At 42.2% G+C, this 25,939-nt stretch overlaps 1 protein-coding gene across 1 annotated transcript in view; it reads right to left on the reverse strand.

The window, feature by feature from the left end:
- The window catches only part of ITPR2 (inositol 1,4,5-trisphosphate receptor type 2), a 1,380,003-nt gene that overhangs the window by 833,784 nt on the left and 520,280 nt on the right, over positions 1-25,939 (reverse strand). Inside the window, 1 exon segment of the mRNA XM_029597493.1 lies at positions 109-302. Coding sequence (XP_029453353.1) covers positions 109-302 — 194 coding nt within the window.

Consider the following 25,939-nt stretch of genomic DNA (forward strand, 5'->3'; position numbering starts at 1 on the left):
GAGTCCCTTTCTTTAAATGTCAAAAAAATGTAATGTAGAGGCAAAAGAGGTGTGAGAAGAGTAAAAAAGTGATTTAAGCCACTAGTATTTTAAAAATACTATTTTTACCTGTAAAATCTCAATAATTTTTAACTTTGTGTCCATTACAATTATGTCTTCACTATCTGCGATACTAGTGTGTTTGTTGGGATGGAGGCTTGGCTGCACATCAGGTACAGACATAGGAAAGATTGATCCTCTGCTGAGGACCATTTGGGTCATCATTTCTCCCACACCATGGATGGTCCTCATAACATTATTTCCTAGTAAAAAAAATAAAATGAATATTAATTCTATCAATACCAAAGTTTTATGTATAACAAATATCTAAATTCAAACACCACACTAGCTTTGGTAAATGTAAATTTAGCAATAATCCACACCAGTTGTGCATTTATTAGTTAAAGGAGCCAATGCCACAAATTAAAGTCATAAAGATGACAGAGTGCTGTTTTGTTTTTGTGATACTTGTAATTGTTCCAACATAAGAATTATCCAGCCATAATAACAGGCTCTCAAAGACTCTTAATACATAATAATCTTTTGGATTGTTTTTTATGTTGATCTGATAAAAAGCATTGCAACCAGCAAAAAAGGTCTATTTTCTTATAGGCCACTCTGGATAGTGGAATTCTAGGCAAAGAGGACCACTGCTTTGAAATTGGGGGAGGAAGGGGGTCCTACAGGAGCAATGATCTGACCAAAATCTGGCCCTTCCAGCAGAATCGCTGGAAGGGCCAGATTTCCCTTCCACCTGCATGACATGTGGCCATGTCATGCAGGTGGAGGAGAAGTTGAGCATCAGTTTATCCATGGTGTCCTCTCCTGCAGCTCTGGGCACTTTTGCTACTTTGGATTGCATGGAACTCTGTACAGCATGGTTAAAAGGAACACTTGGCCAGGCTGCAGAGGAAGAGAATGTGGAACAAGGCACCACTGCTCCTTCTTCCTGCCAAAGCTCAGCATGGGAGGAAGGAAGGTGGATTATAAGAGAGAAAGAGAGGGGGGTGGGGCAATGGAAGAGAGGGAGAGAATGGGGGGGGGGGGGATAGAGAGGGGTAGGGACGAGGAGGATACAGAGAGATGGGGTGGAGTTTGGTTGGCTTGCCTCCACCCCCATCCAAAAAGGCATTCCACTGCTCCCAATTGCTATAATTAACTAAATTGTTTTTATAAAACAAAACAATCTTTTAAAACAGAAACAGAAAACATCAAATGGTAAATCTTTAGCTGTAAAATGGATTTTAAAAGAGTTAATGCCCTTTGTTTCATTTAATAAGATTGTATGAAAAGAAATTGAATATTCTATATATGTTTAAGAAATGACAATTGATACGAAGGTCATATCCTGCTGACAATTCAAGGTGAAGTTAAGGGTCCTCAGCCAACTTAGCAACAGAAAATTAAAAAAAAAAAAATTCTAAAAGTACATGTTGACTAGAAGCTCCAGGTGCCACCCCCTGCTTTTTACTTTTTTGGACCATAATTTATATTCTTTTTCGGATTTGGCAAAATCAAATATGATCGGACAGGTGTATGGGCAGATTCATGGTAAAAAATACAATAAAGATAGTCCAATAAAGCTGTTAAAAAAAAGACAAATATAACAGCAAAACAGCTGAGCCTATGATGGTGGAACAGCAGAAAGGAACAACAATGGCCTGGTCATTTGATGATGCAGCGACTGTAAGTCTCACTAAGTCATTTGAAGAAGCCCTAGAGCAGTGGTCCCCAAACCTGTCCTGGAGGGCCACCAGCCAGTCGGGTTTTTGGGATATCCTCAATGAATATGCATGAGAGAAAATTTGCATGCACTGCCTCCATAACATGTACATTTTCTCTCATGCATATTCATTGAGGATATCCCAAAAACCCGACTGGCTGGTGGCCCTCCAGGACAGGTTTGGGGACTACTGCCCTAGAGCATAAATTTGAAACAAACTCTAACATTGTGGATATTAAGAATGCCATTAATGATACTGAAAAATGGATTAAGCAGAAACAAGGATTTCAAATGGAGAGGATGAAACCTACACAATATCAGAGAAACTTACTACACTTGAGAAATTGGAGGCCGAAAAAGGGGCTACGATAAATGATTTAAAAAACTGCTCATGACGTAACAGCTATGCTTTGTAGGAATATCTGAAAGTGTAGCTGATGATGAGTTAATCAGCCTCCTCGAAAAATGAATCGTACAAGTATTATAATTATCGGAGCTGTTGGGTAAAATTACAGTAGCATGAGTGTTAGGATTTTGCCTGCTCTGCAGCCTTATACTACCTTCATGAAACCTCTCCACCTAACCTCTTCAACCTTTCCACACAGGGGAGCTGTTCCATCCCCTTTATCATTTTGGTTGCCCTTCTCTGTGCCTTCTCCATCACAACTATATCTTTTTTGAAAGGCAGCGACCAGAATTGTACACAATATTCAAGGTGCGGTCTCACCTTGGAGCAATACAGAGGCATTATTTATTTATTTATTACGTTTTATATACCGTCATTCAGTGTAGCCATTATAACGGTTTACAAGATTCAAACAGAATACCGATAATTAAACATAGTTGATCATTGCAAAAATGACAGTGGGAGGGATGGAGGGAAGGGGGAGAGGTCAGGGGGGAAAAGGAAGAGATGGAGAGAAAGGGAAAGGATGATGGTAACGGTATTGGGATTTATTCACCTTAGAGGTAGACTCTTAGTGTTGTTTCTTATAAGTTCATATTGGTATAACTATGGTTGATGCCGGTTGTTGTTTCTGTTCCTTTCTTGCGTGGGTTTGGTTGGTGGTATTGATTGTAGTTAGATTGTTGATTTAACTGATCATTAATGTAGACTTTGTGGAAAAGTGACATTTTCCATTTTATTAACCATTCCCATCCTAATAATTCCTAATATTGTTTGCTTTTTTGACTGATGCGGCACCCTGAGCTGATGACTTCAAAGTATTATCCACTATGATGCCTCGTTCTTTTTCCTGGGTGGTAGCTCCTAATATGGAACCTAACATCGTATAACTACAGCAAGGGTTATTTTTCCCTATATGCAAAACCTTGAACTTGTCCACATTAAATTTCATCTGCCATTTGGATGCCCAATCTTCCTGTCTCGCAAGGTCCTCCTGTAATGTATCACAATCCACTTGTGATTTAACTACTCTAAATAATTTTGTATCATCTGCAAAATTGATGATCTCACTTGTCATATTCTTTTCCAGATCATTAATAAATATATTGAAAAGCACCAGTCCAAGTACAGATCCCTGAAGCACTCCACTGTTTACCCTATTCCACTGAGAAAATTGACCATTTAATCCTACTCTGTTTCTTGTCTTTTAACCAGTTTGTAATCCACAAAAGGACATTGCCTCTTATGCCATGACTTTTTAATTTTCTTAGAAGCCTCTCATGAGGGACTTTGTCAAATGCCTTCTAAAAATCCAAATACACTACATCTACGGTTCACTTTTATCCACATATTTATTAACCCCTTAAAAAAAATGAAGCAGATTTGTTAGGCAAGACTTCCCTTGGATAAATCTATGACGACTGTGTTCCATTAAAACATGTCTTTTTATATGCTCTATGATTTTGATCTTTAGAATAGTTTCACTACTTTTTCCCGGCACTGAAGTCAGGCTCACTGGTCTATAGATTCCCGGATTGCCCCTGGAGCCCTTTTTAAATATTAGGGTTACATTGTAACTAATGACTGGAGGGTGGCCAATGGATGATTTTAATGATAGGTAACAAATGTTAACTAATAGATCAGAAATTTCATTTTTTAGTTCCTTCAGTACCCTAGGATGCATACCATCTGGTCCAGGTGATTTGCTACTCTTTAGTTTGTCAATCTGACTACATCTTCCAGGTTCACAGTGATTTGGTTCAGTTCGTCTGACTCATCACCCTTGAAAACCATCTCTAGAACTGGTATCTCCCCAACATCCTCATTAGTAAACACGGAAGCAAATAATTTATTTAGTTTTTCTGCAATGGCCTTAACTTCCCAAAGAGCCTCTTTATCCCCTCAGTCATCGAACAGTCCAACCGACTTCCTCACAGGTTTCTTGCTTCGTATATATTTTTTAAAGTTTTTATTATGAATTTTTGCCTCTACGGCCAACTTCATTTCAAATTCTCTCTTTGCCTGTCTTATCAATGTTTTACACTTAACTTGACAATGCTTATGCTTTATTCTATTTTCTTCAGATGGATCCTTCTTCCAATTTTTGAAGGATGCTTTTTTGGCTAAAATAGCTCTTTTACCTCACCTTTGAATCATGCCAGTAATATTTTGCCTTCCTTCCACCTTTCTTAATGCGTGGAATACATCTGGACTGCGCAGCCCCGGTCAGTGCCATTTATCGAAATAGGGGCAAGGTCAGGTCAGTGCTATCACATGATAGGGGCAAGGTCCAGGGTTTGGAAGTCAGCCACCTCTATTAATTTCTGAATGTTTGAGAGTGCGAGGGAGGGCTAAGAGGTGGTGCTTGGGAGTTCTACTGAACCCCACAATCTTTTGTATACATGTGGGGTATGGGAGGGGAGACTCACACTATACCTCCAGTGATATGGTTGCTACATTGGGGTGGGGGAATATAGAATGCCCTATTTTCAACTGAAAGGATGGTGCAACCATAGCTTGAATACTATGAGTAGTTCTCGTCACTGTATCTCAAAAGAGATACAGCAGAATTAGAAATGGTACAGAGAAGGGAAATCAAAATGATAAAAGGGATGGAATGACTTGTTGCGCCATCCCATGACTTGTCTGCGTCCATCCCATGCACGAGCCTGCTCACCTCTTGACGCCTCTGCAGGTCCTGGGTCGGCCTCCCCAGCGGTATCCGCGAGCACCTCCGGGCCTCGGCCTCCCGTGGCAGCAGTCGCCGGGCATTCCACTGCATATAGGACCTCACGCTGAAATTCGGCATCTCTCGTGGTGTTGGCCACGCCCCTACGTGCGCACGGACCACCCAGCTTCTTGTAGGGCCAGGGGTAGGTCCTAGCTCCCTTAAGGAAGTCCCTGCCTGCACTTCCTTGCCTTGGCAATCGTGTCGGCACTGTAGTGTGTGATAGATTGTCACTGCGTTCTAAGCCTTGTTCCAGTCTTGTTCCAGCCTTGCTCCAGTAAACTACTGTTCCAGCCTTGTTCCTGCATCCTACTGTTCCAGCCTTGTTCCAGCGTCCTTCTGTTCGTCTCCCCAGGTAGTACCCTCGGACTGTCTCTTTGGTACTGACCTCAGCCTGTTCCTCAACCTTCCTGTCTGCTGGCTGCATCCTGACCTCTGCCTGCCTTGTGACCTCGTCTGACCTCCGGAACCTGACCTCTGCCTTGCCCGACTACTCCTCGGACTCACCCTCAGATTCTGACCCCTGCCTGATTGACTACATCTCCTGATTCTGGCTCTGTCCCTTGCCTTGTCATTGCCTACGCTGTTCTGGTCTTCCTTGCTCCATCTGAACCTCAGTCTTAAGACCGACAATGCTCCTTTACTGTCCTTGGGCACGCCTGTCAACCACCTCTCCAGGAGACCCTGCGAGGCCCACCTAAGTCCAAGCGGCCCGGGTCCCTACGGGTTCCACCCGGGGGGACCGCGGTCTTCCAGTGTGAAGCTTATCCCAGCCTCTGTCTCCTCCAGTGCTCCGCCCCCTGGGTGCAGGTGCATCCTGGTCACTACCAGGGAGCCATTCTCCACTGCTCCAGGACAAGGGTGCACCCCCAAGCGCAACATGACTCCCCTAGAAAGAAAGGCTAAAGATTTTATGGCTCTTCAGCTTGGAGAAGACATAGCAGAAGGGAGATATGATAGAAGTCTATAAAATAATGAGTGGTATTGAATGGGTGAACACAAATCTGTTTATTCTTTCAAAAAGTTCAAAGACTAGGGGGACATGCAATGAAGTTACTAAGTACTACATTTAAAACAAATAGGAAAAAATATTTTTTTTATTCAACATATAATTCATCTCTGGAATTCGTTGACAGAGGATTTGGTGAAAGTGTAGCTGGACTTAAAAAAGATTTGGACAAGTTCCTGGCGAAAAAGTACATGAGGCATTAAGGCGAATTTTGAGAAATCCATTGCTTACCCCTGAAATAAGCATTTTAGAATCTATTTACACCTTTTGGGATCCTGCAACAGTGGATTGGCCACTGTTGAAAACAGGATACTGAGCTTGATAGACCAGTATCCTGACCCAGTAAGGCAATCTTAAAGTAATATACTAACATACAGTAACATAGTAATGATGGCAAATAAAGACCAAATGTTCCATCAGTCTGCCCAGTAATTTGCTTATGGTACTAACTGCCGCTCTGTGCAAGTTACTCCCGTACATTCTGTTAAGGGTAGTGTGGCTAGCAAGCAACTTTTTTAGGCTGGAAGTATGTATCACACTGACTCCAGCCTTCTTCTTAGCAAACTTCACTTTACTCACATCAATCAACAATCAGGTAGACTGCTTACCTCCAGCAGTGTACTTACTTCTCCTTAGGACAGGAACTGTCTTCTCCTAGGATGCAGGATCCTCCTTATCTCAGCTTGGCTCAGAATCTTAGCCTCCCTTAGTAAGGTCCCGCTCAGAGAGATCTCTCTCACTCTGGATTTTAAGGTGGACCAGGAATCTAGCCTGGTCACACACAGCTTAGGAGGGGCAGTAAGGCCACTCCTTCATATACCCACCCTCTCAGCTTGAACCCATTGGGGCAAGCATATTCACTCACCCTGGATCACATCCAGGGAAGTAGCTTCACTTCCCAATACCCTCTTTCTGGACTTCTGCCATCTAGACTCTTGGTTGGGGCTATAGAGTCGTGTTCCCCCCTCTCACTAGGGTTACCCCAAATACCACCATTACTACCCCAATTTGCTCTCTACCCAGTATTCACCCCAGTCCTTCAATTTAGTCCCTTTGTTGCTCCAGGTTTCACTTCCTCCCTGGCCGGACTCTCTGGAATTTACTTGGGAGTTCCTGTGGTGGCTTCCACTCTTTTCCCACTTTAACTATGGTGTCTTCTGACTGCTGGGTGCTGTCTTCACCTGCAGCACCACTTTCTAGCCAATCTGCCATGTTTACATCTGGGTATTCTGCAGCACCTCTCTCAGATCTTCCTACAGTGCCTATATCTGGACACATGACTGTGCCTCCATCCGGCCTCTTTTCCATGCCTCCATCCTGCTTCTCTGCAGCATCTGCATTTGGTCCTTCTACAGTGCCTTTGTTTAGTTTCTCTGTATATTCTCTCTCTGGTCAGTCTGTGCCACTTCCCACAGGCCACTCTATACTGCCTTCTTCTGGGTAGTCTGTGTTGCCTCTTTCAGGCCAGGCTGTAAAGCTCCACCATAGGTTCTCTTGTACAACAGTCACGGTCTCTGCAGGTTCATTCACCTTGCAATCCACTCTGCCTGTTCTTGAAATTTGGGATAGTCTATTGCCCCCTGTTCCAGTGGTGTGTTCCTTGGTTCCTTGCCAGGTTTTCCTGTCACAGCATCCACAGGCTGTGCTCTGTTTCCAGCACATTGGCTGCTTTTAACTTCCACTGAATTTTTGTCTCTCTAAAGGGTAAAGCACCAGTCATGTGGATCCAAAGACTGCTGTGCTTCCTTTGCTTCCAGTTTCACTTCTGCCAACCTGGAAGTTATACTCTTCCTGTATTTTCCTGAGATTTGGCCAGAACATCTGGTTCCTCATAACACTCTATTATAATTGAATCTGTCCTTCCTGGAGGCTTTGAATTATAGCTTGTGCTGCTTGTTCATTCATGCTTGCTTTTGGAGGGCTATACTCTGTTCAAACACAAAGCAACACTTGCAGCTTCACTTCTCTTTTCAAAGACCACACCCTCTTCAAACACAGACTCTCTGCAATACAGTTTCCCTTTTTTTCACAGGAAAAGGGGAAAGAAAGAAAAGCCTGCTTCACCAGCTTCTGACTCACTTTGACTCCCTAACTTTCTTGGGCAAGCAGAGCTTATGTCCTACTTGCAAGTAAATGTTTCAAACCTATTCTACTATTTTTAAGCTCCAGACACAGCTCTCTGAATTAAGGAAAGGTTTTTTTTAACTGCTTTGGCTTTTGTGTGTCTTCCTGCACCACAGTGTTTTTAAATTCCTCAATGCTCTGTGCACAATGAGCAGCACTGCTTTGCTTCCAAACTGTTTTTCGATTGGCAGGCAAACCACAGAACAAAAAAAAAATCTCTTCTTTTCTTTTCCTCCCCTTGGAGACTCAGGTTTTCTCTGTGGCTTGCATAGAAAAAAAAAACCCTAAACTAAAACCATATGAAGGACAGTAAGCAATTTTCTTAGGCTGAATCCAGCCTTCTTAAACTTCACTTTATTCATATCAATCATCATAAAATCAGGCAGACTGCTTACCTCCAGCAATGTACTTACAACCTTACCTTAGGACAGGAGCTGCCTTCTCCTGGAGATTTGGGGGCCTCATCTCAGCTAGGCTCAGCCTCTTATCTTGACCCAGCATGGTCCCCCCACAAAGCTCTCTCCCACTCTGGGATTTAAGGTTGACCAGGCATTTAATCTGGTTCTATATAGGTGAAGAGGAAGTAAGGCCACTCCTTTACAGGTAGTAGCTGTCATTCCCTAGTTACCCTCATGCTTTCTGTTAAGGGTAGCAAATGCCGCTCCATGCAGGTTAACCCCATGCACAAATGTTACACCACCTCTTTCTTCTTTTTCAACCTCAAGGCTTTAGGGATCTGCAGTATTTGTCCCATACCCTTTAGAATTCATTTACTGTTCTCGTCTTCACCATCTCTTCTGGGAAGTCATTCCAAGCATCCACCACCTCTCTGTAAAGAAGTAATTCTTCAGAGTCATCCCTCTTGGAATTTCACAATGTTACTCCTAGATCTACCATTCCCTTTCCAATGGAAAAGGTCTGAAGTTTGTGCACTATTAATACCTGTCAGGTATCTGAAAGTGTGTATCATATCTCGCCCGAACCTTTCTTCCAGGATATACATATTTAGATCCTTCAGCCTCTCCTCATAGATCTTCTGAAACAGACTCCACACAATTTTGGTTGCCTTCCTCTGGAATGTTTCCATCCTGTCTCTACCCTTTTTGAAATACGGTCTCAAAAACTGAACACAGTGCTCCAGGTGAGGCCTCACCAAGGACCTGTACAAGGGCATCATCACCTCCCTTTTCATGCTGGTTATTTGTCTCTCTATGAAGCCCAGCATCTTTCTGGTTTTAGCTACCGCCTTGTCACATTGCTTTGATGCCTTCAGATCGCCAGACACAATCACCTCAAAGTCTCTCACCTGGCCTATGCACGTTAGTCTTTCACCCCTCCCTATCACATACAGCTCTTTTGGATAACCATACCCCAGGTGCATAACTCTGCACTTCTTGGCACCGAATCACTGCTGCCAAATCTCTGACCAAGTTTCCTTAGATCACTTTTCATTTTCTCTACTCCTTCAGGCATAGCAACTCTATTGCAGAGCTTAGTATCATCTGCAAATTAGCAAACTTTTCCTTCTAACCCCTCTTCAATGTCACTCATGAAGATTTTGAATAGAACTGGTCCCAAATCTTATCCTTGAAGCACTCCTCTTAACACTATTCTCTTATCAAAGCGGATTCAATTTACCATTACACATTGTCTCCTATCAATCACCCAGTTAGTAATCCACTCCACCACCTTAGCACCCACACCCAAGCTTCTCAATTTTTTCAAGAGCCTCCTACATGGGACTTTAGCAAAAGCTTTGCTGAAATCCAAGTAAATCATATCAAGTGCTCTTCTTTGATTCAATTCTCCAGTCACCCAATCAAAAAATCAATCACATTTGTCTGACAGGTTCTCCATGCTGTACCAGAAACCCAACTGATTGTATATAGTTCACTATCCTCTCATTCAGCAGAGTATCCATTAATTTTCCCACCATCGAGGCGAGGCTAACCAACCTGTAGTTTCCAGCCTCCTCTCAGCTAATACCTTTGTGGAGCAGGACCACAACTGCTATTCTCCAATTTTATGGCACCACTCCCATTTCCAGGGATCTACTGAACAAGTCTTTCAGCGAATCTGCCAGCACATGTCTGAACTACTTTAGTATTCTGGGATATACACCATCCAGCCTTGTCCACTTTGTTTTTCTAGCTCTTCCCATACCTTTTCTTCTGTAAATGGGGTTGTGTCTACCCCACTGCCATTCATGCTCCTAACAACCACTAGCAGTCCTTCTTCAGGGTCTTCTTTAGTGAACACCGAACTGAAGTTTTGTTTTATTTTTTTTTTATTTAGGAGTTTATATACCATCATTAAGTTATTCACCATCATAACGGTTTACAATAGGGCACCTGTATCAAAAAATATGGGTCGTACATTACATAGGGGGTGTCATTAGTTTTCGGTAACAAAAAAGGCATTTAATTGGGGGATTGAGTGTTTCATGGTAATAAGTCCTGATGGTTGACTACAGTTAAAAATAGGATGAACTAAATCAGTAAGGAGCATTAAATTAGGCATTCGGTGCTTTATGCCGCATATCCTTGATTAATTGCCTGCCTCAATTTTCTTTCTTGAAGGCTTGTATGAAAAGCCAGGTTTTGAGATGTGTTTTGAAATGTTTATGATTGCTCTGGAGTCTAAGGTCAAGGGGCATGGAGTTCCATAATATGGGACCAGCTAGAGACAGTGCTTGGTCCCTCACTTGGGTAAGTCTTGCAGTTTTCACAGAAGGAATGGAAAGGAGTGCTCTGTTTGCTGACCTTAAATTTCTGTGTGGGACATGTACTCTAAGTGCTGTGTTCAGCCATTCTGCTTTATCGTCGTGGATAAGTTTGTGTACTAAGCACAGTACTTTGAACTGTATTCTTTGTTCTATGGGAAGCCAATGTATCTTTCTTCCCACATTGCTCCTTGTCGTCATTCAATTTTACAATATCATCTCTGGCCTTCCTCCTTTCCCTGATATATTTGAAAAATATATTGTCACTTCACTTTACCTCTTTAGCAATGTTTTCTTCTGCGTGACCTTTTACTTTCCTGATTTCTTTCCCTGTTTCCATCAACTTCACCAAGTATTATTCCCTGTGTTCCTTTTTTTGGGAACCTTTGTACTTCCTGTATGCTGTTCTTTTTGCCTTCATTTTTTCAGCCAACTCCATTAAGAACCAGATCAGTTTCATTTTCTTTTTACTCGTTTACATTTCTCATGTACAAATGTGTTGCCTTTGAAATAGCTTCTTTTAATTTGGCCCACTGTTCTTCCACTTCACCCATCATCTCTAGTTTCTCCTCAAGTTACTTCCCCATTTTACCAAAGTATTTTTTATTTTTATGTGACTTCTCTCTATCCTGGCTACGATACCAAACCATACTGACTGATAATCATTAGTACTCAAGTGAGCACCTACTCAGACAGAGACATTATTCACATTTGTGAGACTAGATCGAGAATCCTCATGGGTTTCATCACCATTTGTTTTAGCAGAGCCCCTTGAAAGGCATCCACTATCTCTCTACTTCTTGAGGATTTCACAGTAGGGATACTCTAAATCCATATTCAACAGATTAAAATCTCCAACAAGCAACAGTTCATCCATCTTTCCAACGTTTTGAATGGGTCAAAGGCCTATAAACCACACCAGTGTAAATGAAAGAACCATCTTCTTCTTTCTTTAGGACAGCCTATAATGCTTCTTCCCTACCAGACATCCCTTGCATTTTAGTTGCTTGGATATTGATTTTGAAATAAAGAGCTACTTTTCCTCCTTTTCTGTCCTCTCTATCTTTCATAATAAGTTATTACCCAGGATGGCCGTATCCCAATCAAGAAACTCAGTGAACCAAGTCTCTTTAATAGCAATAATGTCTATGTCTGCCTCCACCATTGGGGCCTGCAGTTCTGGTATTTTATTGCCCAGGCTACTAGCATTTGAGATCATAACTGTCTAGCTTTCCTCCTTTGGTCTGCTGTTCTTCATAGTCACTTTTTCTACTCTTTTGTTTAAGCATGGAACGTTGAACTGATTGATTTTTTTCTCCTCTCACTTCCTGTATTGACTGGGGGTGACAGTTCAACTTCGTTGGCCATCTGTTGCCAACCCCATCCTCTAGTTTAAATACCTGATGATGACCAGAATTTCTCACTTAGGTTCTTCTTTCCTGCCATTGTTAATTAAGGCCATCCTTATTGTATAGTCTTTTACTGTTCCATACATGGCCCCAGCCTCCAATGTATCCAAAACCACTTTCTTTCCATGTTTTGAGCCAAATTTTCTATCTGGCTTTTCCTTTCCTTGAACAGATAATATTTTAGAAAAGGCAATATTCTTTAATCATATGTTTTATCTCCTTCCCTAGACACTGAGAATCTTTCTGTACTGCTTGGATACTGTTTCTATCGAGGTCGTTGGTTCCCAGATGGAGGTTTACATTACATTAGAGTCTTTAGTTTCTTCTATAATTGCATTGACTACCTGGTTTGAATTTCTACCAGCTGAGGATCGTAGAAGGCATTTAACTATTGTGTTAATATAAGGAGTATTATATTCATATCTTTTTATTATTCACCAGCTTTCAATAAAAAACTAGAGTGGCAGTATTGATTCATAAGCAGATTTCTTTTGAATTATTGAAAGAACTCAAGGCCCTTGAGGGGAAATATATAATTTTAATAGGCAAATTATATGGTTAGAGAAATTACAATATGTAATCTTTATGCCAATGCATATACTTTTTTCACTTAGACAGTGAACACCTTACTGATGAATCTGAAAGGTCCTTTAGTAATAGCGGGTGATTATAATTGTATACATGATCCCCAATATGATAGGTCCTCTGCAATAAGGGCAAATTGTTTAGATAAAAACAAGGGGATCTCATATCTCTGTGCATTCTTGCAACTAACAGATATCTGGAGATTGTTAAAAATACAAATCAAGTACAAAATCTCAAATAAATCAACAACAAAATTCCACTTAATATATAACTACAAAAATTGTTTTCAGTGCTCCTACAAACCAATAGGGTCATTCATCAAAATGCATTATGGCGTTAACACGTGATAACGCGTTAATGCATGCGATAATCATGTTATCGCACGGCGCAAACGCAAATTTTTTTAAAGGGGACGGGATTAATTAAAATGAGGGCCAATATTGCACATTTTTAATGTCGGAAATAACTACACCTTTTTTCCTGGCATTAAGCTGTGCGATATGCCCAAAACGGCCGTAATGCAATTTGCGTTAAAGATTGCAAATTGCATTTTGGCCATTTCTGGGCTGGGAGAGGAATGGAGTATGGAATATCGAGAATATAGAAAAAGAGAGAGTGAGCCTCTGGGGAGGCCTTCACAGTATTCAACTATTTATATCTCTATAGGAGGACCAGCTAATGGCTCAAGGTGAGGTATTGGTGGTGGTTTAGGGGCCAGTTTTACATGCAGAGTGAGACATACGAACAGCACAGTACACCTATATACTGTGCTGATCATACTACTATGCTCTACTATGTTCTCTTGCACTAGCTTGATAGCACCCTGTAATATTTATTTATTTAACATTTTTATATACCGCAATTCATGTAGCAAAGTTACATATTTCGGTTTACATTAAAACAATAACAAGCAGGGGGGCGCTGTTGCGCAGGCGATGTGGATGGACGTGTGAGCTCTGAGCTCCTGCAGCTGGGCCCTCTATACCCCTATTTTTCTTGCGCTTTACCTTAACTGGACTTACTTTTTTGGGACCTACTGTCTTCACTTTCCTGTGCCATGGCCGCCAAAAAAAAAACGGCCGATCTTAAACATTACGGGTTCCACCGGCAGCCGCCGGAGTTTTCGCAGCCGGCTGAGACGAGTGATGATGCGGCGTCACTAGAGGCAAGCGGCGGGGACGCGCAAGCTGACTTAGGCCCGGCTCCCCCCGCCATTACAGCTGATGTTGTGGGCCGCGCGGAGCTCCGGGGCTGGTTCATGGAGATACGAGCGGACTTACGACAGCACCGCAGTGAGCTATTGGCCTCTATGGCGGACATCCGGGAAGATATGTCTGCTTTAAACAATCGCGTAGACGACCTGGAGCAGACCGTCGAAGCCCAAGCCCTCAATATGGCGGCTCACAGTACGCAGCAAAATGCTCTACAAACAGAGCAACAGGCAATTTTGGATAAACTCGAGGATATCGAGAACCGATCACGGAGAAATAACCTTAGGATTCGGGGCATACCTGAAACTGACGCTTTTGCTGACTCTACGGAGGTGGCACGAAAAATCTGTGTCTTCTTCCTTGCAATGCTCTCCCCTGCAGGGACTTCGGAGGAAGCGGTAAGCACCCCCGCTGTACCCATTGAACGGGCGCATAGGTCGTTGGGCCCCCGTCTTCCTAATCAGGCTAGAGACATTATTTTTTGTCTTCGTGATTTTCCTCAAAAGGCACAGATTTACGCGGTCACCAGAAAGCAGCCCACGTGGTCCTGGGAAGGCCTCTCCATTGCTATATTTCAGGACCTTGCTCCCACCACGTTGAAAAAACGCTATGATCTTAGGGAGGCCACGAAAACCTTGCAGGAGGCGCAGGTTCGCTACAGGTGGACCTTCCCATTTGGGCTTTCCTTTATGATGCAGGGCACCACGTATAGGGTAAAATCTCTGGCTGAGGCGGGGGAAGCATTTCGTGCGGCGAATTTGCCATTCTCCTTCACCGTACCAAAACCGGATTCGGGGCTCTCAAAAAAATCCACAGTCGCTCGATGGCAAAGGGTGCCTAATGGGAGGAGACGCCTTCGCCGACAGTCTGAGGACACCGGATCTTCTCTCCACGAGCAGGGATGACTGTCTCTTCGAGCTGGGCACACCCGATGTATTCCTGAGCTGTTCTTTCCTATACTACGTTTGCTTTGCTGTTCAGACTTTATCTTGTTGACAGTTCTCTCTGCCCTATACCGGGCAACAATGGTTCATTATTGTTCTCCTGTATGCTCTTTTACAGCTTATATATACTCATGTTAAGGTAAATTTATATGCTATCGGCAGGGGGGGGAGGAGTCCCTCGGGGGCTGTGAAGTTGGCATGTTCTCACATACGTTTGCTCTTGCCCCCAATAGATGGGTGTTCTGCCAGTTAGGTTGGGCAGAAATTGGGTTTGGATGGGATTATTGCACCTTGTTTTCTGTAGCACTCTTTGTTTGTATTTATATGGTACCCTGCATATACCTGCCTTCTATTCTAGTGTGGACATGTTTGGGAAATGTGCTTATTGTCTTATTTCTGCAGTATCATGATTAAATTGTTTTCTATTAATGTGAAGGGGCTCCACACCCACAGAAAACGACAACTGCTATATCAGGATCTGCGAGCTCTCCATGTCGACATTGCGCTCCTTCAGGAGACCCACCTGAAAAAGTGCCACGAGAAGCTGTTACATCACTCTTCTTATCCTTTTCAATACTTCGCATCTAGCACTGTGCGCTCCAAATATACTGGCGTTGCTATCCTTGTCTCGTCAAGCGTGGTCCATGAGGTGCTGCATCAATTTAGTGATCCAGAGGGACGCATACTGGTCCTAGTGCTGCGAATTGGGTCTGAAATATTTACCATAATTAACGTGTACGCCCCCAATACTGCACAAGTAGCCTTTATCCACAATCTTGAGGGATGTCTGACCAGAGATGCGCGTAATCACTTGGTGCTAGGTGGTGACCTAAACCTGACGCTCCGTCCTCCCTTGGATGCCTCTAGAGTGGGTGCTAGCTCTTCTGGAGTGGCACGCAAATGTATGCTTACCCTGATGGACACTTGGAATCTTGTCGATATTTAGCGACAGCGCAATCCCCGCTCCAGACAATATACTTTTTATTCGCATCCCCACTCCTCTTACACGCGTATTGATTACCTGCTTGTTGATAAAAGTTTACAGAACTCCATCACAAGGGTGGAAATGGAACCCATCACATGGTCCGACCATGCCCCGGTGTGGTTGGATTTTACGGTGCCGGAGGTGATGCCGGGCACCCGCTACTGGAGACTTAACGAGAGCCTTTTGGACGACGAGAAGTATGTTCAAGTAGCTGATAGTCGCCTGTCGGAATACTTCCGGAACCAAACATCTTCTGATACTACTGTTCCCCTGATCTGGGAATGCTCCAAGGCGTATATTCGTGGGGAATTCATTGCCCGCGCATCCTACCGCAAGAAAGTGGAAGGCGAAAAACGGGATACTATCCTTCAGAACATTAGAACTCTCTCCCAACAACACATGCTTAATGCCTCTAATGCGACATTTAAACAACTTACCCGGGCCCGTCAAGCCCTTCAAGATTTGGATGCAGCTAGTATAGCGCACGCTTTAAATATTACGCGGCAACTCTACTTTGAAGGAGGCAACAAGGCTGGCTGCATGCTTGCACGTCGACTTAAGCAGACACTGTTTCGAAATTGTATTGCTAAAATTAAGAATAGCCAAGGTGTCCTTCAGACCAGCTCCGCTGACATCGGTGCCTGTTTTACTCAATTCTATGCTAACCTTTATAGCGCACGGGAGGACATTGTACAACCCGCTATCGATCAATATCTCCAGTCTGTTGACCTGCCGGTATTATCCCCTGAACAGCAGCGGCTACTGGATAATCCTATATCCCTGATGGAAGTGCAACAAGCGATCAAAATTCTCAAACCCGGAAAGGCTCCCGGTCTGGACGGGCTAACCAGCAAATACTATAAGACCTTTTCCAATACGTTAGCCCCACAGCTGGTGGAATTGTTCAACGCCTTACGGGCGGGCTCAGACCTGGGTCCCCATTCCAACACGGCCGGAATCTCGGTGATTGCCAAACCAGGGAAGGATCCTACCCTATGTGGATCGTTTCGACCGATTTCCTTAATAAATCTGGACCTTAAGATACTGGCTCGCATTCTGGCTGAACGTCTCAACAAGTTCCTACCAGATTTGGTTCATCCAGACCAGGCGGGATTTATTCCCGATCGAGCAGCATCGGATAATATTCGCCGCACTATTGACCTCATTTGGTGGACTCACCGAGAACGCATCCCAAGTGCTCTCCTCGCTGTCGACGCTGAAAAAGCGTTCGATATGGTACATTGGCCATTTCTCTTTAGCACACTCACCAAAATGGGGTTTGGAGCACATTTCCTTCAGTGGCTGACCCAGCTGTACCATACGCCAACTGCTCAGGTGAAGGTCAATGGAAGCTACGGAGCTAAATTTCCCATAGCGCGGGGCACCCGCCAGGGTTGTCCGCTCTCTCCTCTCCTATTTGCTCTCTTCCTTGAGCCTTTCACCGCTGCTATTCGATCGGACGATAGCATCCAGGGAGTACAACTGGGTGAACGGCAATATAAAATGACCCTCTTCGCGGACGATGTCCTGTTTACGTTGACTCAACCTCAGAGGTCACTCCCTGCGGTCCTGGCCGCCATACAAAGGTTCAGCTCTGTATCCGGATACAAAGTGAACCTAGACAAGTCGGAGGTCTTACTGATTGACATCATGCCATCCGATGCCCAGGTTCTCCAAAGGGACCTACCTTTCCGATGGACCATTAAACCCATGAAATATCTAAGAGTATACCTCTCCGCGGATGTGGATCATCTCTTTCAGCTTAATTATGTCCCTCTATTAAAGACTGTTGATCGTGACCTACTCCGTTGGTATCAGGATTCTCATTCCTGGCTGGGTAGAATCGCTATCGTCAAAATGAACGTCCTACCTCGATTGCTCTACTTGTTTCTTTCTTTACCGATACATCTATCCACTAATCTCCTCAAACTCACGCAACGGAAGATTTTTGCCTTCATCTGGAGAAAACGACCCCCTCGGATTGCCTGCTCCGTCCTTTATCGCCCCAAGCTTAACGGGGGGTTGGGTGTTCCCAACTTAGTCTGGTATTATGCCGCAGCTCAATTGAGAGCGATTCTACAAATCCACAATTGTGCCAAACATCCCTTACCTTGGCAGCATATTGAACAGTTTATGTTGGGGAGTATGCCACTTACTGCGGCTTTTTGGCAGCCGAGAGAAACCTGGCGGAGCATTCGGGTTGTTCCCCCCCCCACTCCATACCACGCTTCGTGTGTGGTCGCGCTGGAAAGTCAAGTTGGTGGGGGATCCTCCCTACTGTCACTCCTCTGCACTTTTTCACAATTTGCGTTTTTCCCCGGGGTTACCCGGATCCGCTTTTACTACCTGGAAGAAGCTTGGTATAACTTCTATGGGACTTTTTTTGCATCAGAACTCGGTTATACCTCTTTCGGTTCTTCAAGACCGATACCCAGGCACTACATTCCCCTTTTTGGAATACGCTCAACTAGCTCACTTTCTCCGAAGGGAAATGGCTCTTTTGCACTTCTGTATCTCCAAATCAATGTTTGAATCCTACTGTATGCATGCCAGAGTGGTGAAGGGGGCGATTTCCTGGCTCTATAAATTGCTGCAAGGCGCCTATGCATCTAAACCCCCATGCGCTATTAAATGGGAGCAGGCGCTACACGTTGAGTGGGATGTGGAAAAGTGGGAGACCATCTTTCTCACTGCCCGCAAGTGCTCAATGTCGGCACGCCTGCAAGAACATTGTATGAAGGTCCTGTATCAATGGCACTACGTTCCGGCTCGATTACACAGGATGTACCCCTCTACCCCCCTGGCCTGTTGGAGGCGCTGTGGTCAACCAGGGACATACATACATATTTGGTGGGATTGCCCTATTGTCCAAACGTACTGGTCCATGTTACTTGAATGGTTGTCTCGAGTTATTGGGCAACAGGTGCCTCCTAACCCTGCGGTAGCACTTCTGGGGGATACAATGGGGCATCTTTCCACACATCAAAATAGGTTTTGCCTCCAAGTCTTCATCGCTGCTCGTATGGCCTTAGCGCTACACTGGAGACAACCGACAACACCTACATTACCGATCATCGTACGTCGATTATCTGCCCTTAGTCAACTAGAGTATCTCACTGCACTTCGACAAAAACGTTTATCTACTTATCATGCTGTTTGGTCTTCCTTTACTGAGTGGTATAAAATGTCGGACACTTCGCCATCCTGAGCAAGGTCCCCAATCTACTCAGCCGCTTCCTATGGATTTGGACTTTGCCCTTGGCCCATTTTCTATGTATTGGACTATTGTAGCCCGTAACGTTGTCCTCTAGTCCTTTAGTCCTTCGATGGGGGGTGGTAGTTCCTCTTAGAGCGCATATATGTTTGTATGTTGATCATTTGCTCCCTTACAAAGTCCGCGCAGGTCTCTTATCTACCAGATCGAGGCAGATGAAGGTTTTGTTTCTTATTCCTGTTATTGTTTTACATATGGTACTATATGATTTCTATATTTCTATGTTTCTCTGTTTTATATTACTTTTGACGATTGCTTACAGGTGCAGGAGGGAGGGTGAGGGAGGGGGGGGTTTATCAAGGGAAAATGTGTTAGATAATGCTCTTTGCTTTCATGTGATGTTTTTGTATGCTTCATTATCAATAAAAGTTTCAAATTGAAAAAAAAAACAATAACAAGCATATAAGAATGCAATTACATTATAACAGGGGAGTGAACTAGGATAAGCGGGGAAAAAAGTCTGATGGATGTTAAAATGAGGAAAACGAGTAGTTGTTTGGCTTTAATCAAATGCTTGCTCGAATAGCCAGGTTTTTAGTCTCTTTTTGAAAGTGTGCATTGTTCTTGCCTTAGTTCTGGTGGTAAGGAGTTCCATTCTGCAGGGCCTGCTGTGGATAAAGCTCTTTTGTTTAGAGAGGATTTGATTGGTGGAGCGAAGAGAGAGTTTCTATATGCTGTTCTTACTAGTCTGGATGATATGTGCAATTGAAAAGGTATATTGAGGTCCAGAGGAATGAGGTTGTGTATGGATTTGTAAATGATAGTTAATACTTTGTAGGTGATTCTATATTTAATTGGGAGCCAGTGTAGATTTTTTAATACAGGTGTAATATGTTCTCTTCTTTTGGTCTTGGATAGAATTCTTGCTGATGCGTTTTGGAGCATTTGTAAGGGTTTAATGGTATTAGTCAGGAGGCCGAGTAGAAGAGAACTACAGTAGTCGATTTTTGAGAAGATAATTGCCTGAAGAACTGTACGATAGTCTTGGAAACGGAGGAGCGGTCTAATCCGTTTTAGGATTTGTAGTTTAAAGAAGCCTTCTTTTGTGGTATTATTAATGAATTTTTTTAGATTTAATTGTTTGTCTAGGATGACTCCAAGTTTTCGGACTTGAGCTGAAAAGGATGATTGATTGTTGTTATAGTTGGACATCGTAGGTTTATCGTCTTGTGTTATCAAAAGTATTTCTGTCTTGTTGGTATTGAGAATTAGGTTAAGGCTCAATAGAAGGTTGTTGATGGATTGGAGGCATTTGTTCCAGAATTCTAGGGTATTTTGTAGAGAAATTGTGATTGGAAGCAAAATTTGTACATCATCTGCATAGATGTAGTGTGTTAGTTTTAGCTTAGATAGGAGCTGGCAGAGCGGAAGAAGGTAAATGTTGAAAAGGGTGGGGGATAGGGAAGAGCCTTGGGGAACTCCTAGAGATGCACAGACTGGGTGTGATTCATAATTGTTGATTTTGACCTTGTAGAATCTATTGTGCAAGAAAGACTTGAACCAGTTAAGGACTGTGCCTTTGATTCCGATGTCGGTTAGTCTGTCCATGAGAATTGCATGGTTTACCGTGTTGAACGCAGCTGATAGATCAAGGAGGATAAGTAAGCCTGGTTGTTTTTTATTAAAGTTCCAGAGGATGGTGTCTGTTAAAGAGATTAATAGTGCTTCGGTGTTTCGTGATTTTCAAAAGCCGAACTGTGAATGTGCTAGAATATTGTTGTCTTCTAAGTATTCTGAGAGTCGTTTAGTAACTATTTTTTCTAGAATTTTAGAGATGAAGGGGAGTTTAGCAATTGGCGATAGATGGCTGGGTCGTCTGGGAACAAGTTTGGTTTTTTCAACAGTGGTTTTAGAATAGCAAGTTTTAGAGAGTCTGGAACTAATCCTTGTATTAGTGAGCAATTAATCAAATCAGAGATTGGTTTGGCGATGGTATCCGATATGGAGATGAGTAAGTTAGGGGGAATCGAATCTGTAGGATGGGAGGCCGGTTTTATCTTTTTTAGTACTGATTCAATCTCTAATGATGATGTCAAATCAAAGGATTCCAGGTTTGAGCTATGTGGAGTATAAGTGGTATGGTTTGGTGTAGGAACAGGAATATTCTTAGCTTTTAGTGGATTGATCAGATCGGAGATTTTTTTCTTGAAGTAGTTTGCTAGTTCTGATGCTTTGGTAGCTGCTTGATCGTCTGAGATTGTAGAAGGGGGGGGGGGGTTTGGTGAGCGATGAGACAATGGTGAATAATGCTCTAAGGTCAAATATAAAATTGTGGATTTTCTGAGAGAAAAAATTTCTTTTTGTTTGTAGGATGGAAATCCGGTAGTGGTGCATGAAAGCTTTGTGGGTTTCCAGGTTAGATGGGGATGGATTTTTACGCCATGCATGTTCTTTTTTTCTAAGTTCTTGTTTTAGTGTTCTTAGCTGAGGGGTGTACCATGGTTTCCTGTTTTTCGTGTTAGTTTGGATTGTTTTTGTGGTTAGTGGGCAGGTCATGTCTGCAACATTTTTTGTTATTTCGTTCCATGATGAGGTAGCAAAATTAGCATCTGAGAGGTTTAATTTGAATAGTGCTGAGGAAAGATGTTGGCTGAGAGTTTCTGTATTGCATAATTTCCTGTATTGTATTGAAGTTTTTTGTGTTAGTTGGTTGATGGGTTGAATGAATTTTAATGTTGTAGAGATCAACCGGTGGTCCGACCAAGGGATTGGAGAGCAGCTCGTAGAAGAAGTTGAGATAAGGTTTTCATTAATGAAAATTAAATCTAGAGTGTGACCTGCTTTATGTGTCGGGTCATTTATGATTTGTTTGAAACCCATAAATTTGAGTGTGGTAAGAAAAGTTTTAGAGCTTGAGGATTGAGGAGTTTTGTCCACATGGAGGTTGAAATCTCCCATTATTATAGCGGGAGTGTCTGAATTGATGTGTTTGGCTATTAGTTCTATTAAAGGGAATGGGTCTGATTCTAGTTTTCCTGGGGGTGCATATATTAGGCATATTTGAAGGTGTTTAGATTTGAATATTGCTAATTCTAGGGAGGTTGAAGAGTTTGTTAGTTGAATAGTTATACCTAGTTCTTTTTTTGCTGCTAGTAGTAGACCTCCACCTCTTTTTTTTTATGTCTGGGAATAGAGAATATGTCGTAAATGTTTGTAATAGAGTCCATCATGCTAGGACGAGAGAACATTGTAGAAATCTCATCTTTATGAGACTTTCCTCATTCCAAATGACGTCAAATCTTCACCAAAGTGTAATGTGCTGTTCATACATCTCACTCTGCATGTAAAACTGGCCCCTAAATCACCAACACCTCACCTCGAGCTAGCAGCTGGCCCTCCTATAGAGATATAAATAGATGAATACTGTGAAGACCTTATAAATAGTCTCTCTCTCTCTCTCTCTGATACCTGTCTGGGCAGTTTAATTGCATCCTGCGATACTACCTATGCGAAGTGCTATGTTAGTGTGCAGTGTGATAATTCTAAAATTATCATAAACACGTCCCTTTTTCTTATTGTGGGCATTATCCATGCGATATTACAGCATTTTGATGAATCTAGGGGCACATGAAAACAGGGAACTCATACATAGGTCATCACTTTAGATGTCCTTATTAATGTTTTAATCATAGGATCCTGGAAAGAACACTTGGAAAAATAATTTTTCAAAAGTGAGTAGCACCTAAAATTTGAGTCCAACAGAGCAGTGATGAAAATAATTCAACAAAAATTATGAATGCTATTGGCTGATGGAAAACTACATTTGTAAACAAACTAAAGCATGTTACCTGCAGTTTAAAAGCTAAGTAAACAAGCTATCAGCATATTTTTGTACTTTAAAGTTATGCTTGTTGCAAGCTGTTTAAATGATTTGAACAGTGAAACAAGCCCTTGAGGACATTTTGATTGTTGAACTACATTTGGTGATGCTAGTCACGGCACAGTTTGGAATATCAGATATTGCACAGTTAGACTCAAATTTTAGGTGCTGCTCACTTTTAAAACAATTTCCTCCAGGTATTTTTTTCCAGGGTCCTATGATTGAAACATACGGTATAATCCAATACTAATAAGAAAATATATATAAGTGTTGGCCTAAATATAACTTCCCTGTTTTCACTTGGTTTTTAGGATCATTGAAAACAGTTTTTGTAGTTACATATTTTTAGGTAGAATTTTGTTGTTGATTTATTTGAGATCCTTTGGCCTTGCTTTTATTTATTTATTTAAATTTATATTTTGCTTTGAAGTGACTGAAAATCGGATTACATCCAGGTACTGTATTTATTTCCTTATCCCTAGTAGGCTAGCAATACTGGTCCATTGAACAAAAATGTGAAAAAAAGGTTTGGCCCATTTTCCTGTATTTACAAGTTTTTGAAGATTGTTAAACCGCGAGGTAAAAGATAATACACATATATCTTGGGCCTTAATGATTTTATTGAGGATAGATTACATTCTAACCTCCAACACTTTATTTCCTATGATTATGAATGCTGAAATCAATCCAGCCGAGATCTCTGATCATTTTCTCATTTGAACTAAGTTTAGACTCAGATGATGTCATTGGCTCTAGGCTTTGAAAATTCCCTAGTTTCTTCACAGAAGACAAAGAGTTTGAGCAGTATCTATAAATTGAATGAGTAGATTTTGAAAAGAATAATGAACAGCATAAGGAAAGATCCACTTTATTTTGGGAAACCAGAAAGGCTTCTAGAACATAATGAGAAGTTTTATAACATCATTGTTAGGTAAAACAACATGTTTCACAAAAATATATTATTAGAGAACAAGTTAAAAAAGGCTAAACAGAAATTAGCTTATAATCCTATGGAGAGCAAAGATGCAATTACAACCCCTACAATATAGGGGTTGTAATTTGTGCACTTGATACTTCTCTTCATCAGTATACACAGAAAATGCTTTGCATTCTTCTCACTGTTTCACTTTGGTACTAAACTTATGACTAACTTCGTAAAAGTATGTCATGGGAAAACCTACATTGAGAAGTTAAAGAATAACAAGGGGAAATATTGTTCCACCAATAGAGAAATACATGAAATTGTTAGGAAATTTTATGAACTGTTATACTCAGAATAAAGTCAAGCGGGAGAATTGTTTAAATATTAGATCTCCCAAAATTTATGGAGAAATAGTGGGTTAAGTTGAACAGACCAATACAAATTCAAGGAATAGTGGATGGCATAAAAGTTAGTAAGTGATATAAGGCACCAGGGCTGGATGGTCTACATGCAGATTACTATAAAATTTTACTGCATCAAATTCAAGGACCTCTGGGGCATTTATTTAAAAGATACTTTAACAGCAGGGAGTTTTCCTGATAGTTCTAGGAGAGCATGTATAATGGTTTCATTCAAACCAGGAACGGATCCTTCCTGACCAGCCTCTTACAGACAAACACCTTTATTAAAATTTGTCTTAAAACTATTTGTTAAAATTAAAGTGGATTGATTCGGCATGATAAGGCCTGATTTTATTTCTATTAATCAAGTGAGATTTGTAAAGGGGAGGACTGCTGGAATTCATATAGCTAGGCTTCTGACAGCTATGGAACACTACAAAGCTAGGACAATCCCTTCCTTATTGGTTAGTTTTGACTCAGAAAATACCTTTAAATGTGTGTCTCTGGAAATATCAATTTTCAGTAATGAAAAGGTATGGGCTAGTGGGTGAGATTTTACATGATATTTTGATACACTATGGGGCAGATTTTAAAAGCCCTACACGTGTAAATCCAGCTGGATTTAAACGCGCAGGGGGGTTTCGCGCATCGAGCCTATTTTGCATAGGCCAGGCGACGCGCGCAAGTCCCGGAGCTTGAAAAAAGGGGTGGGGCATGGGCAGTCCAGGGCATGGCCAGAGGCCTCCGTAGGGCTTCTAGGCCAACGCGCACAACCTACACCTGCCTGGAAGCAGGCACAACTTGCATAACAAAGCTATGTGGGGGGGGGGGGGGGGGGGTTTAGGTAGGGCTGGGGGGTGGGTTAGGTAGGGGAAGGGAGGGGAAGGTGGGGGGGACGGAGGGAACAGGGAAAGCCATCGGGGCTCCCCTAGGGCTGGGCGCTCACAAGGTGCACTCCCTTGTGCGCGCATGTTATAAAATCGGGCGTAGATTTGTGCGCCAGGTTGCATGCACAAATCTACGCTCGCACGTAGGTACTAAAAACTGGCCCTATAAATCTATAGATCATCTGTTTTAGCCAGTGTAAATTTATCTAATGATTTTATGTTACAGAGTGGCTCTAGACAAGGGTGCCTCCTGTTCCCCTTGCCTTATATTCTTTTAATAGATCCCTTTTAACAGATAAAATTAAATGACTTCATTCAAGGCTTTGTGGTGGGGAAATGCAGTTTAAAATTGCTGCTTTTGCGGATGATGTTCTAGGGGGTTTTTTTGTGGGGGTTTTTTTTGTTTTGTTTTTTTTTAACTGCACCCCAAATTTCTTTATAGTCTCTTATGCAACTTCAGGAACATTTTGGTATCTTTTCCAGTCCAAAAATAAATCTTGATAAATCAGAGGCATTAGATGTCTTAGGTACCTTACAAAATTCTTGGAATGAACAGTTTCCCCTTAAATGGGTAGAAAAGTAGATAATATATTTTAGATCCTGATACCCACTGATATAACTAAGATCTATGATTGCAATGTTAAACCTTTACTATGGGGAGAAATAAATTATCAGATTAGAGTTCCCTAACTCTATATTTGTTGGGTAAAATTCATTTGTTAAAGATGATAAAACTACCAAAATGGCTTT

The sequence above is a fragment of the Rhinatrema bivittatum genome, chromosome 4, assembly GCF_901001135.1.
Source record: "Rhinatrema bivittatum chromosome 4, aRhiBiv1.1, whole genome shotgun sequence".
Lineage (NCBI taxonomy): Eukaryota > Metazoa > Chordata > Amphibia > Gymnophiona > Rhinatrematidae > Rhinatrema > Rhinatrema bivittatum.